The sequence below is a fragment of the Frankliniella occidentalis genome, unplaced genomic scaffold, assembly GCF_000697945.3.
Source record: "Frankliniella occidentalis isolate FOCC.00 unplaced genomic scaffold, Focc_3.1 Scaffold1, whole genome shotgun sequence".
In the NCBI taxonomy this organism is placed as follows: Eukaryota; Metazoa; Arthropoda; class Insecta; order Thysanoptera; family Thripidae; genus Frankliniella; species Frankliniella occidentalis.
This window is the reverse complement of record NW_026267131.1, coordinates 815,251-828,506: the sequence shown is the minus strand read 5'-3', so window position 1 is coordinate 828,506 and position 13,256 is coordinate 815,251. Positions and strand designations below refer to the sequence as shown.

The following is a 13,256-nucleotide window of genomic DNA, read 5'->3' as shown; positions in this document are numbered from 1 at the left end:
GAAATGCCAAGTGCAATACACAAATATCGGGTATTTTAAAAGTCCAGCCGGAGATAGCCCGGGCGAAACGCGTTTACTCCGGGGCTAGACCAAGCAGAGCGGTGGAGGGGGGCAGGCTAGCGCGTGCTAGCGAGCGGCTGGCCAGCGCTGGCCGCGCGCCGTTTACGCCGGGGCCAACTTCCCCCACCACCGACATAGCACGGGCTAGCCTCCGCGGTGTAAACATAGTATAGGGCTCCAACTCCAATATGGCGTAGCCTTATACAAGTAGATGTCCGGTGTTCCTTTTTGGGTCCGCCGCGCCGCGGAGTCGCGGTGCGCCACCCCCTCCCCCTCCCCCTACTCCAAGCCTCCAAGCTCGAGCGCGCGCGCACACATACACACGCACACGCACACACACACACACGCCTTGAAGCCCACACAGACACTCACAAACCCATACACACGACCAACCACTTGAGGTACTCCACACAAAACTTATCCACTATCAAAGATAGTAACAACAAGTAAACAAATAATAAAAAGAGAAGTGAAAGTACACTGATTAAAATAAAATACAACATAGGAATAGAAATGGAAGAAATGGAAGCTGTGCAAAAGTGCCTTAAAAGAAATTCAAGCTAATAAAGGCCACAGGATTTAAATTTTGCATTTGAACTGGGAACAGCGTTAGTCTTGAAGGTTTTTCTTACCACCAATATACATTTGTTCAAACTTATCGTTGTCAAAGTTAAGCTAGAAAAATAAACAGGGTACAAAAATGCAGACCAAATCCACCAAATCGAAAAAACATAATTTTGAAAATTCATGAACAGTTACCTCACAGCTAGAAGTAATGCTTTTGATGAGTACATCGGGCATTACTTCCATCCACTGCCTAGCAACGAAATAGTCGGACAGAGGAAATGCTTGCATCAACAGGCTATAGTGGCTGTACTTATTTGTTCTGCAGCCAGGTATCCTCGCACCTGTTTGCTCCCATGCTTTAACAAGAAAGAATGACTCCAGTTGTCTCCAATCGAGACAATGTTATGTGAAAATGAACCTAATATCAAACCTACATTTGAAGCCTTCTGACCAAATGTTTCCAAGAACTTCAACATATCAACACATCAAGTTTATATCAAATTAACAGAAATATGCCATATCTGACTCACCAAAATATGGATGCAGCAGGTGTCCTCATAGGCAGTACCACCCCCAGCGGTAAAATTGCAAAATTACTGAAAAACAACAATAACAACAAAAATGAACGATCATAAATAAAAACGATGAAATACGTTATATTTTCCTTGTATTTGTCTTGCAGAAGGAATTGAACAAATTCACGCTGAAACTCTAAAAAAATTGTTTAGAAGCCTTAAATCAAATCTGTTTGTTTGTGTTGGTTTTTGTTCAAAACTGACGTTTAAACTTTGGCGGTCAGCGGACAGCTGTCATTGATTAAGAAAAACAAAATCCACAGTAGCATACCAACCTACGATGCGGCAAACAAGGCACGTTTTAGAAGCCAATTGACGACTTACTCAAGAGTACCCCAAAATCATTCAAAATAAGATTTTAAAATTTATGTTTGAAACGCAAAGCTAATATTTTGTACACTTAAACGGTGCAAGAGCATATTTTCTTTGTGCTGTAGTAGCCCATCACTGACGGCCTTCAGGGCTGCGTAAAAATACAACATCATCTCTCTGTCTCTCCCTATAAGCCGAACAAGGACAGCAACAGCAAGGTATGCGGTTTCAAGGATTACAGACTCAAGTGTGGTGGTTCAAGTCCATGGCACGTAAGGTTCTGGTTCAGGAGGTCAGCGTATCGCTCCCACTCGCTCCCCCTTTCCCGGCTTGGCTGTTGCTCAGCTGAGTTCAAGGTGACTTTTACCAACAACCCAGCGGGTTAAAAAGGCCTTTTCACGCCTTAGTCGCTTCCAGGCCGTCGTTGAAGCCGCTCCTTGTCCCGGTTATGTCTGACAGTGCGCCAAGCCCCAAGAAAGCAAAAATGGCAAACTCTTTGGTCCAACTCAAGTCCCTGACCACCGTTGTCGCCGACACAGGTGATTTCGAAGGTAAGTGTATAGAACTGTCCCGACGCCGGCGAAAGCTGATGCACTGCCTTTCAAGCACTTTCACTATCTTGACCTAACCCTGTGAACCATGTCTGAGACACCTGTAGGAATCATGCAATATCTTTTTGCTGATGTCACACTTGCTCATGACATAACATAGGATAATTAGCTTAAATGATTGCAGTATTTGCTAACCATTTAATTGCTTAAATTTTAAGCGTTATTTTGTTTCAATTGATGACCCCTGGTATTCATGGCTTTTGCATTATCTTAATATTGTCTTCATGATTGGTATCTGTGAGGTAAGACGCTTATCTACATTTCAGCCATGAAGAAGTACAAGCCCACTGATGCCACCACCAACCCATCACTCATGCTTTCTGCTGCCAACATGCCCCAGTACAAACACCTCATTGCTAAAGCTGTGGAATACGGAAAGAAGGTTGGAGCGTAAGTATTAATACTTTATACATAGTCAACCCATGAGAATGTTTGACCTGACTAAGGTCATCTGTAAATTTTGTTTAAGTACTGTTCTTTATAGATCTTAATTTCCAGCACCTGGTTTACTATTTTGCTCTTTGAAATGTACATTAACATTTTATAATCCTACAGTTCTGTGCCTGAGGCTGTAGATGCTGCCATGGACAAGCTGTGTGTTCTGTTTGGAGTCGAGATCCTCAACATCATTCCTGGGCGAGTTTCCACTGAGGTGGATGCCAGGTACAAGCAATCAATATCTCTTATGCATGCATTTCAGACTTCAGCCACCCTTCTATATAAAATTCTACTAATAAAATACTAATAGTAATGTTGAACAATAATTATATTTTTTTGAATTCCCAATTATTGTATCTTACTATCTATCTATAGATCATTGTATTAACTTGTTGCCTTTTGTAGACTCTCATTCGACAAGGAAGCCAGCATTGCAAAAGCCCGCCGCATCATTGAATTGTATGAAGAGCATGGAATCAAGAAGGATCGCATTCTTATTAAGTTGGCTTCAACCTGGGAGGGTATCCAAGCTGCAAGGTAAAATATTAACATTTGAATCAAATTAATCTAATTTGATTAGGTTCCATTAGTAATGCAATTTATTTTACCAGGGAGCTTGAGTCCAAGTATGGAATCCACTGCAACCTGACTCTGCTCTTCTCCTTTGCCCAGGCTGTTGCCTGTGCTGAGGCTGGAGTTACTTTGATCTCTCCATTTGTAGGTCGGATTCTTGATTGGTTAGTTTCAGTTGTTTCAGTTTGTAAATACATGTGTAAGCCATTTTAAACTGTGGCAGTATCTGTCAATTATTGCTAAATTAATTGTTTCCTTAGGTATGTGGCTAATACAAATCAGAAGCAGTTTGCTCCTCTTGAAGACCCTGGTGTTGTATCTGTAACTAAAATCTACAATTACTACAAGAAATATGGATACAAAACTGTTGTGATGGGTGCTTCCTTCAGAAACACTGGTAAGTTCCCTGATTACTATTCATCTCCAGTTTCTGTCTCATTTGCATTATATCTCTAACTAGAAAATCTTTCCTACCAGGTGAGATTCAGGCTTTGGCTGGCTGTGACCTTCTAACCATATCACCCAAGCTACTGGAAGAGCTGGAAAATAGCAATGTTGAAATTGCTCCTATTCTCTCCCCAACCACTGGTGAGCTATTAATTTTATTCCTCTTATCAGACAGTCAATTTGGAGCACTACAAACCTATAATTAATTGTATTGGTTGTCTCCAGCTCAGAAATCAGATCTGCAAAAGGTGACCATGGATGAAGCAACTTTCCGCTGGGAGCTTAATGAAGATCAGATGGCAACTGACAAATTGTCCGATGGCATCCGCAAATTTGCAGTGGACTGCCGCAAACTGGAATCAATGATTGCTGATCTCATTGCCAAGGCAAAGTAGTGATCTTTCAGCATTACACTCAGCATCAAATGCAATTCTTGTTTTCACCCTCTTTCTAAAAATAATTGAGTAATGTACAACCAAATAGGAACTTTTACTAATGCATTTTGTAATAATAGACGATAGTGATAATTGTACAAATTCAAATTGTACTTAATAGTATCATGAAGTACAAATTTAAGTAGAGACACATGTTAATGTGGAGTGAGTGTATTACAACTAGGTCATACAAGGCAGGGTTAATAGTGATCAATTTTACATTCCTAATGATTTGTACTTGAGATGTGATATTTTGAAAGTTTATTTTATTCTGTGCCAGTGTTGTATATCAGTTAAGTTTTGACAGTTTTTCCAGAAGTGTAGTTTGCATATTTTATATGCTAATTTTAATAAAGCCATCAAACCGAAAGCCATTTGGAGTTGGAAAATTTTGCGAGCCCTACTCCCTATTTGCCAAATATTGACAGCATGTACGTGTATTTAGATTGGCTGTAATTCTGACAATCGGTTGAGACGGGTTGTTTTCACCAAATTATTGATCATTCTTCGAGCTTTCAATAATTGAAACCACCTAAACATGTATTGAACATTGACAGGTCATTGGTAGTTTTGGCGTTTTGGCTTCCCCTGCTCTTGCCAACACCACCGCACCAACCTCCTGCATGCGTCGCGCCACGGCCGGGATTCATAACGTTGATTATGTGCATTCCTTTTGATAACAAAATATTTGAAGATTTCACAGGCGCAAGCTGTGCAAAACTATTTTCTTTCGTATGCATATGCAGTTGTCTCGTAGCAGCGCAGAAAAGGCCTCTGTTGGCACAACTTTTGTCGATAGCATTTGTCTTGCACGCCGGGCGCGTTCTGTCGGTTTGCGTTGAGTTGAGGTTGAGGACAAGGGACAAGCAAGAACGTGTAACGCCGCCGATTCTAGGATAGATACTGTGAGGGCTAGTGATCTAACTGCTCATCACACACCATGGTGGCTACTAGTAAGTCTTAACTTTACTCCTATATTTTTCATTCAGGACTATGGTGCGTTTTGCATCTTGCACCCCCTGCACTTTCTATGCATTTAGTTTAGACTTGTCTCGGAACTCTGTTTCCAACATTTAGACAAACACAAACGAAAAGCAAATCCTCCGAATAAGGCAGATTATGAGTTCCCTTTTATGCTTCTTTTCCGTTATGTCACCGAGGCACCCACAGTTTTGTGTTAGAACTTTAAGTGCGAAGTGGGGTTGGTTTGCCTATGGTGACCCAGCTTCTTTGCTCAAGAGCATTTCTATCGCCCATGTGTTGTCATTTGTTGTTTCTTTCCGACAGAGCCGAACAAATTTTCTAGACTGCATCCACCTGAATTTTTGGGAAAATCAAACAATGCTGAAATTCCTAGGTCCAGGAAGGGACGTAGGAAATCTGGAGTGAAAAAAATATTTTTGAAATCAGATGCTAGAAATATGATTGCGGTACCTAATGACCACTCCAGTAGATTGAAGAAGAAGAAAATTGTTTGTGTCAAGAAACGATGTGAGTCATTTTCCTACTCATACTTTAGTGCGCAAATCAACCTCTGATCCTAACATATTTTTGCTACTTTGCAGGCCACATCAAAAAGGATCAGAAGCAAAAGAAGCTCTTAGCCACTGCTCAGAACTCCGAAGATCGAGTTTCTTCTTGGCTGAAGAATCAAACTGCAGAAAATCTTATTCATCAGCAGTCTGAATGTACTTCTGATCAAGCAGCCACCAACTCTTCCAATTCAGACATGGTAGCTAAGTCACCAACCAAGGGAGATTGTGAAATTAGTGCTATCTTTCAAACTCTCGTGCCCTCAGAAGTTTTGGTGCAGCGCTCCTGTGAGAAATTGAACCATTTGGAGGAGAATGGTGAAGAAGAAAGTGCAGTTTTTCCCCATGCAGAAGGAGATATCCGTGTGCCTTCAGCGAATAGTACAATCTTCTCCTGTGAAGATCAACATCTAAAACTCAAGGATGATGCTATGAAGCCTCGTTCTGAAGAAAGTTTTCACCAAACAACTTTGGAATGCAATGGTATTGTAGATGACACTCCAGAGAATTTTTCTGTCAAAGATCATATGATTCGGAAACCAAAACGTGTTCTGGGAAGACCTCTATGTTCTTCCAAAAAATTGAAGGCAAGCAGTGCAGCGTCAAGTAGGAAAGCATTACAGAGATTCTATCTGAAAAATTCTCAGGGTGGCTTCCAGCTTGCTCTGAAAAAGTTCAGGAAAGTAAGGCTACGTAAAACAGGGAATGAGTTGCTGACAACCGATCAAGGTTCCAAGATAACTCTCAAAGTCCCTATGGAAATTTCAGTGAAGAAGAGGTTGGATGCACCTCCATCTTGCATGATGGTATCATGTACCCCTGATAAAGACAGAAGTGTGTGCAAGTTTTTGGTGACACCAAGGAAAGAGGAAGGCTTGCCCTCCCAAAAAGTTGTATCCTGTAAATTACCTTTTGATTCCTCTGTGGACTCAGGCTTATCAGAGGATGATACAAGCACTCCTGAAGGACACACTAAAAATGCAAATCAAGAGAACCAATCAATGGAGAAGAGAGATGTTTGCTACATTTTTGCGTTACTTGATAGAGAAATAAATGAAACAGTGTTTAAATGCTCTCCACATTTGAAAAGCTCAGAGATTCTTCAACAAATTGCTTCTGTCATCAATACAATATCTATGGACGATGATCTTATGACAGCAAAGGGCATATGCAAGGGGCTCACAACTGAAATGGAAAATTCAAATTCTTTAAAAAATTATATTGACAGGAGTACATCTCCTATTTTATATTGTGACAACTCTGAAGAGGATCCCCAGAGAAGAGGAGGGTGTGTCTTTGAAGAATCCAACAACGATTGGGAAGTCCCTCCATCAAATGTAGAATCCAGTCCAGAAGACCATCTTGGCTCTTCCAAGCAGAAGGCTGAAGGGCAGGCGAAGACTGATGTGACTTCAGCTACTAAGGTGATGATTGTGAAAGCTCTCATGACCCTTACATCTGAATTGAAGATTCCTACTGACATTTCAGTTAGACTTTTAAAGTGGTCCTCAGTGACATTCAAGGGAGACATCGATAATGACATGTGTGAAGATGAATTTGAAGGATTTTTATGTCATTGTCATGATAAAGTTAGCATTTTGTTGGAGACTTGCTGTGTTTTAGATTCTAAATTCATCATCAACTTAGAAGAAGCTGAGCTGAAGAATATGTGGCTGCTTCATGATGCTCTGTGCTGTATGTTACAGGCATACAGATATATTCAGGATCTGTCATCTTCACCATCGTCTTCCTTCAGACAGCACCTTCTTTCTTTGATGACAACTTGTGCAAAGACTATTTTACCCAATGACAAAATTAGTGTAACTACTTGGATTTCCTTGATGACCATGATTCAAGGAATTAATGAAAAACTGTGGTTGAAGGATGTGCTATCTAAAGCTTGCCAGTGCCATCAGCACTTCATTTCCCTATCGCAAAGCAGATTCTGCCGAGTATGTGACCTGAATTGTTTGTATGAAGACTTATGCAGGGAGAATGAAAAAGATGTTCGTACATCAACCAAAATAGAGAAATCTGAGCTGGTTACATCTACTTCAACTGTTCTGGAACAGCTTTTCCCTAGATATTGTTGGTTTCTGAGCAGAATAGAAAATCTTTCTGAAGAAGAGTTCAAGACTGCCTATTCCAAACATTTAGTTGTGAAATTTTCATGTAACTCACAGAGTGGTTTGCAACCATGTGATGAGCACCTGACTGAAATAGCATGCACTTGTTTTTCATCAAGTCTTGCCTTTGATTCCCAGGCAGAGGTAGATGAAGCTGGATCATCTGTAAGTGAAACTATAAAACAAGATGAAAATAGATCATCTTTGTCACAAGACACTGGTTCTGATCAACAAAAACTATGTGCAGGTGATGAAATCTTCTCATCTGACAGCGTCATACCTGACTCTCACATTGAATCGAATGATGTTGAAAGTCTTCAAAATGTTACATCTCAGACAGATACTGTTAGTCGCTGTGAAACAGTAAGCTTGAGTTGTGGCTCTACTCAGTCATCAGATGATTATACCTTAGAATTTCCAGAATCTCCAGGTGAAACTACCTTAGATGCCTCAAACCTCAAAAGGCAGAAAAGCACATTTGAGGAGAGAGCTGCTGAACTCAATGTCAGAAATTCTGGGAATGAATGTGGTGAAGAGGTTGAGGATGACAGAGATGAGACAATGCCAGATGAAAGCTCAGAGAGCCCTGATATTGACTATTCCCCTTTAAAGTTTCAGCTTGCACAATCTACTCTGGGAAGTGCCTTTACATCCTTTGATCGTCAACACTCCATGAAAGATGAGAAAAGCAGCCTTCTTAAAAAGAAAAGTTCCAACCAAGCATCATACAGCAGGCATTTTGAAAGCAAGTCCAAAATGCCAGTTGAAGAAATAACTCTTGACTCTGAGAGTTCATCTGATATTTCTGAATGCATGATGAATGTTAGCACAGGAGAGGATTCTGTCTTTGGGTCAAGTCCTACTCGACATCTAGTCAATGAAACTACAACCTGTTTGGCCAATCAAGCGTCATTCAGTGATTCAACTACAGAAACTGGTAAGTTGTTCCCTGTTTTTTTAATGCTCCTTACTGTAATTGATGGTTTTTGGTTTACTTATTGATAGTGCTTGTTTTACATTTCTTTCCAGAAAATGGTCTGTTCATCCGTCAAGAGGAACTCCCAGATGCTGATCAAAGTACTTCTGCTTCTCTTCAATGTGAGTTATTTATGATTTTTTCCGTAAATCTGTTTATATTAAAATCTTTTCCAAAACCTCAAATTCTTTTGTTTCTCCAGCATTTACATCTTGTGATTCAGCAGTACCATCTCAGAATGAACAACTGAAAAATGATGGTGATGTGTCGTCATCCAACATAAAAAGTCGTGAAAACAGGAAATATGAGGTGTGTGTGTGTATATTTTGATAATAGTGATTCCAATGTTATCTCCACTCACATTTACAGCTAGCTGGTAAAATGTTCTTTAATTACTAACAAGAAATAATTATGACATTTTCTGTTTCCATCTAGATGGATGCTAATTTCAATGGGAATATTAAGAAGTCTAAACTTAATTCTCCACCTCTTTATAATGTGGGTTGGTCTTCGGAATCTGGAAGCTCTGATAGCTATCACCCCTCACCTCAACTCAACCAAGAAATTAAATCTCTTGGCAAAAGTGAGCCACTTGATGTGGGTGTAATGGCGCCTTCCAAAGAGGATAAGGATCTCAGAACTCAGTCCAGTAGAAACTTGAGATCTGAAAAGAGTAGCAGAAAAAAGGAAGTTGACAAGATGAAAGAGCTAGAACCAGTCAAAACAACTCACAGTATTCCAACTCGGAAACCAGTTCTGAGGAGTACGAATTCTGTACAATCCTTAACAAAGAACCAGGATGTAGCACCTGTGAACTGTGTTGACGGGAAGGAATTATCAGAAGAACTGCAATATCCTCGAGCTTCAGTGAGGAATCAAGCTCAGTCATCTCTCAGAACGAAAGGGTGTGTTCAGCAGCAAGATGTGACCTGTGACCATGATTCATCTCAGAATGATGTTAATCAAGAAGTAAGGAAACCCAAAGGAGATCATCCTTTTAGGAAGAAACATTTGAGCTTGTCTAAGAGAAATAACAAGACTGAATGTTCAGATCTAGCTCAAACAACCAAGGGTATTCAAACCAGGAGATCAACTTTCAGTAAAACTGCTGATCACCAGCATAGCCAAAATGGCGCAGTGAATAAAATTATGACAGCTCCTATTCCTAAACAGGAGTCTCTAAATTCTTGTTCAGTAAAAGATGGTACGACATCGCAGCAGTGCCTAGGTGAAACTGAAAATAACAACCTGTCACATTTGAAAGGTAACAAAAAAATTGTCAATGAAGATAATTCTCAATCAGCTGCTTCATTCAATGAGAGAAAAGTAAAAAGCACAAAGCTAAGTGATGAAAGTAATATTACTGATTATCAAGAATGTTCTTTGACTAGCATTTTAAAAGTAGGGAATACAACAAAAAATGAACAAGATCGTCAATCAAAGAGAAATATTCCAGAAGCAGAGCCTGAGGATTCTTCAAATTACACCAAGAAGGTTAGATTTTCTTCACCTGATAATTCTTACCATATTATTGAAGATAGAAGAGAACTTCAAAAGCTGGAAAAATCAAGGCAGTCTGAAATAAATTATTTGAATGGTCAAACAAGCACCACATCTAAACACAAGAAGCAAGAAAGGATATCTATTTCATGTGACGTTGTACCCTTTGATAGACCAGCTGATTCCAATATTCTTGCACCAACTTTGGAAGTAGGAACAAAACCTGATGGTGAACGGAAAAGTTGTCTCAAGACCCCTAAAGTAGAGAGTGAAGTTTTGAGCTCAGAAGGAAAGGTTGCTGTGAAGGCCAAGAGTAATTTGAAGAAAGTACTGACAGAGAATGGAAGTGACCCTCAAGCTGTCAACCATGATTCAAACACTCATGTTACCTCGCAGATGACTCAGAAGAAAGAACTGACATCTAGTACTAGCTCTGTCTCTGAACTTCCTGTCAAGATCAAGAAAGAAAGAGTACAGAGCAGCGGAAAGAAAAATCTGCCTCCACAATTGTCTTCTATTTCTGCTCAAGAAGAGATTGTAATGAAATCAAATAAGAGAAAAAAGAGTATTAAAACAGAGGAGGAGTTGTCTATCAAACCATTAGTGAATCCTTCAAGCCCGAGCAATGATGAAGTAGAGGTATTGGAAACTCTGCAGAAGCCTAAAAAAAACAAGAAATCAAAGGTGGCCAAAAATGTGAAAGATTCTGCAACAAATGAGGAAGATTTTCAATGTGAAGCCAGTGATTCTTCTTGGAATGCATATCTTTCTACACTAAGAGCAAGGATGCTAGAGAAGTAGCATATATTCAAAAAATATAATTATTGTTTTTTGCTTTATTAGTGTAATACATCAGAGGATATTCTTTTTATTTTGCTGTGGAAAGTACTTTATTTTTGTCTTTTAATTATTAGTTTTCTATGAATATTTCATTGTTGAAAAATAGTATTGTACGTACGGTTAAAGCACTGATTTTTTCCTGATTTCATATAATCTGTGTTAAGCCTTACCAATGTTGATATTGCAAGCAACCATGTAAAGTTGTTGTCCCTGGCAAAGTCTGCAATTCATCTTTTTGCCGCACCTGTGATTTTTAATAAAAAATAATTCAGTAGAAATGTGCCTTTATTTTTAATTACAGATTCTTGTGTGCTCCATGCATTTTCCATTTTGATTTTTTCGACTGTTACTCCAGTTTCGTTTTGCACTTTCAAGCTGGTCTCATAGATGGTGGATTGGGTAGAGCCACGCCGGGTGTGTCAGAACAGCACCCAGCGTATTACTCGCAGGGGCCATGGCTGTTTCGTGTCCACCCGAAATATTATATCGGGGCCTCCCCCCCCCCCCCCTTAGACACTCAAGGAAGGACTTCAAGCCAGGCCGCGGAAGCAAGCAGCACGTAGCCTAGGCGGTAGGCAACTCATCCTGCACGAGTGTCGAGCGAGCTGGCTTGGCTGGCTCAAACCGGGCCGAGCGACAGGTGCTTTGCTGGGGTAAGGATCTCTGATTGAATGACCAAAAGTAAAATAATAAACGCTTTTGAACAAAGCCATATGCGCCTAGAATATGGGGAAATTGCACTGCACGCGCCCTATTTTCCATCATAGGGTTGTCAGCGGAGGAGTTTTGTCACCAGACTGATTGGAGGTACTTTATTTGAATACTTTGGGTTCAACAGCGCTGGCCAGAAAATATCTACTTCCTCTCTGTTGAACAGTGAACTGGTCCTGAAATTATTGTTTTCAAATCTCAACACCTACTACCAAAACTTTGTAGAAGCGTTGAGATATCCTGGTGTGATCGCCGAGGGGGTTGCACGTGCCACAGTCTTACCATTTACACTAAAGAGCCTCGAGAGCCCCCCTTCCCTCCGGCCCGTACCTTTCTCTATCCCCCCCCCCCTCCCCATCTCTTCCGCCATCTGTTGCGAGATTTACCGCCCTTGATTTGGATTTGATGGCGCTGCTTGACGCGTGAGTGTGAGAGCGCAAAGACCCTTCAGAAGGAGGGGTGGGTGGACCCTCGCCTTCCCTCTCCACAGAGCTTGAGTTGCTGGCTGTCGCATCACGAAGACTCGTTCGGGGATGCAATAGGAGTCGTGGGCAAATTACGCCATTCTGAAGGGGCAAGCAACTTGTCGCTCGACTCTTTATTTCAGCTCACGTTTATGAAAATTAATTTAATTAATTTGTGTACAACAACCCTCACTAAACTGGGAAAATTAGAAAGAAATCGCATCTTGATGCGGGGGAAGTCCTATCTCCGTGAGGAATGATTTTTTTGTCGATATCGATACGATATTGTTTCCATGTCGCTTGTCGTTTTAGGTGCCACTTTCGAAACGTTGATGATACCTCAAACGACAAGTGGCATCGAAACGATATCGTTTCAATATCGACGAAAAAATCATTCCTCACGGTGTCAAAACGCTCTCCTTTCTGAAATTCTCGGCATTACTGTAAAACATGCGTCTGAAGAAAGAACCCGGTCAACCCATTCTTTGCTTCGTCTCTCAGAGCCCCGTCTGCAAAACCCGCGAAATTGGTTCCTCGGTGGTCCTATATAGCATTCGAAGATTAAAAACACGACGACGACGACGATTGGGAAGTCGCGAAACTTTCTCGTTGGCGCGGGCCGGGCCGGCGGCGGCGGCGTGACAGGCAGGCGACGCCAGCTCCCCGCCGGGCAGCGTCTCCTGGTTACCACTATCTCGGCGCGCAGAGACGAATATCAATTAAAACCGACCCCGCATCGCCGTGAATGACGTGTTCAATATCCGAACAGATTCGATGAGAGGAAAAGGAGGGGGGGGGGTCGACGTCGACGACATTCCGATCGTGTGGAAGTCGCGCAATCACCGAGGCCCCGGGTCACCGTTGTCGACGTCCACAACTTAGATGACGTCCGCCAGGCGGGGCCCCTCTCGTCGTGAATGCCCACCCGCTCCCCGTTCCTTTCCGCGCGTCCCTTCTCTTTTTTCTTCTGCGCCGCCTGTCACGGTGGATGAAGGGCGCGGGGCGCGGGCCTCGCCGGCGGGGAAGTCCCACGCCTCCAATGAAAAGCTCCAGTGCGAGGGGGAAATCACTAGGGTTCGTAGCGTACGGA

At 41.5% G+C, this 13,256-nt stretch overlaps 2 protein-coding genes across 2 annotated transcripts; both read left to right on the top strand.

Annotated features, from left to right (window-relative positions):
• Nucleotides 1-1,747: 1,747 nt before the first annotated feature.
• LOC113213512 (transaldolase) lies at nt 1,748-4,391 on the top strand. The gene is made up of 8 exons (XM_026432604.2): nt 1,748-2,065; nt 2,392-2,515; nt 2,681-2,788; nt 2,969-3,100; nt 3,175-3,300; nt 3,397-3,533; nt 3,614-3,724; nt 3,809-4,391. The coding sequence occupies exons 1-8, from the start codon at nt 1,963-1,965 to the stop codon at nt 3,976-3,978; spliced, it is 1,011 nt and encodes a 336-aa protein (XP_026288389.1). The 5' UTR covers nt 1,748-1,962; the 3' UTR covers nt 3,979-4,391.
• Nucleotides 4,392-4,771: 380 nt separating this feature from the next.
• Nucleotides 4,772-11,269, top strand: LOC113213479 (uncharacterized). Its single transcript, XM_026432560.2, has 6 exons — nt 4,772-4,970; nt 5,305-5,508; nt 5,583-8,612; nt 8,705-8,773; nt 8,854-8,960; nt 9,087-11,269. Exons 1-6 carry the CDS (start codon nt 4,958-4,960, stop codon nt 10,950-10,952), a joined length of 5,289 nt encoding a protein of 1,762 aa, XP_026288345.1. The 5' UTR covers nt 4,772-4,957; the 3' UTR covers nt 10,953-11,269.
• Nucleotides 11,270-13,256: the final 1,987 nt, after the last annotated feature.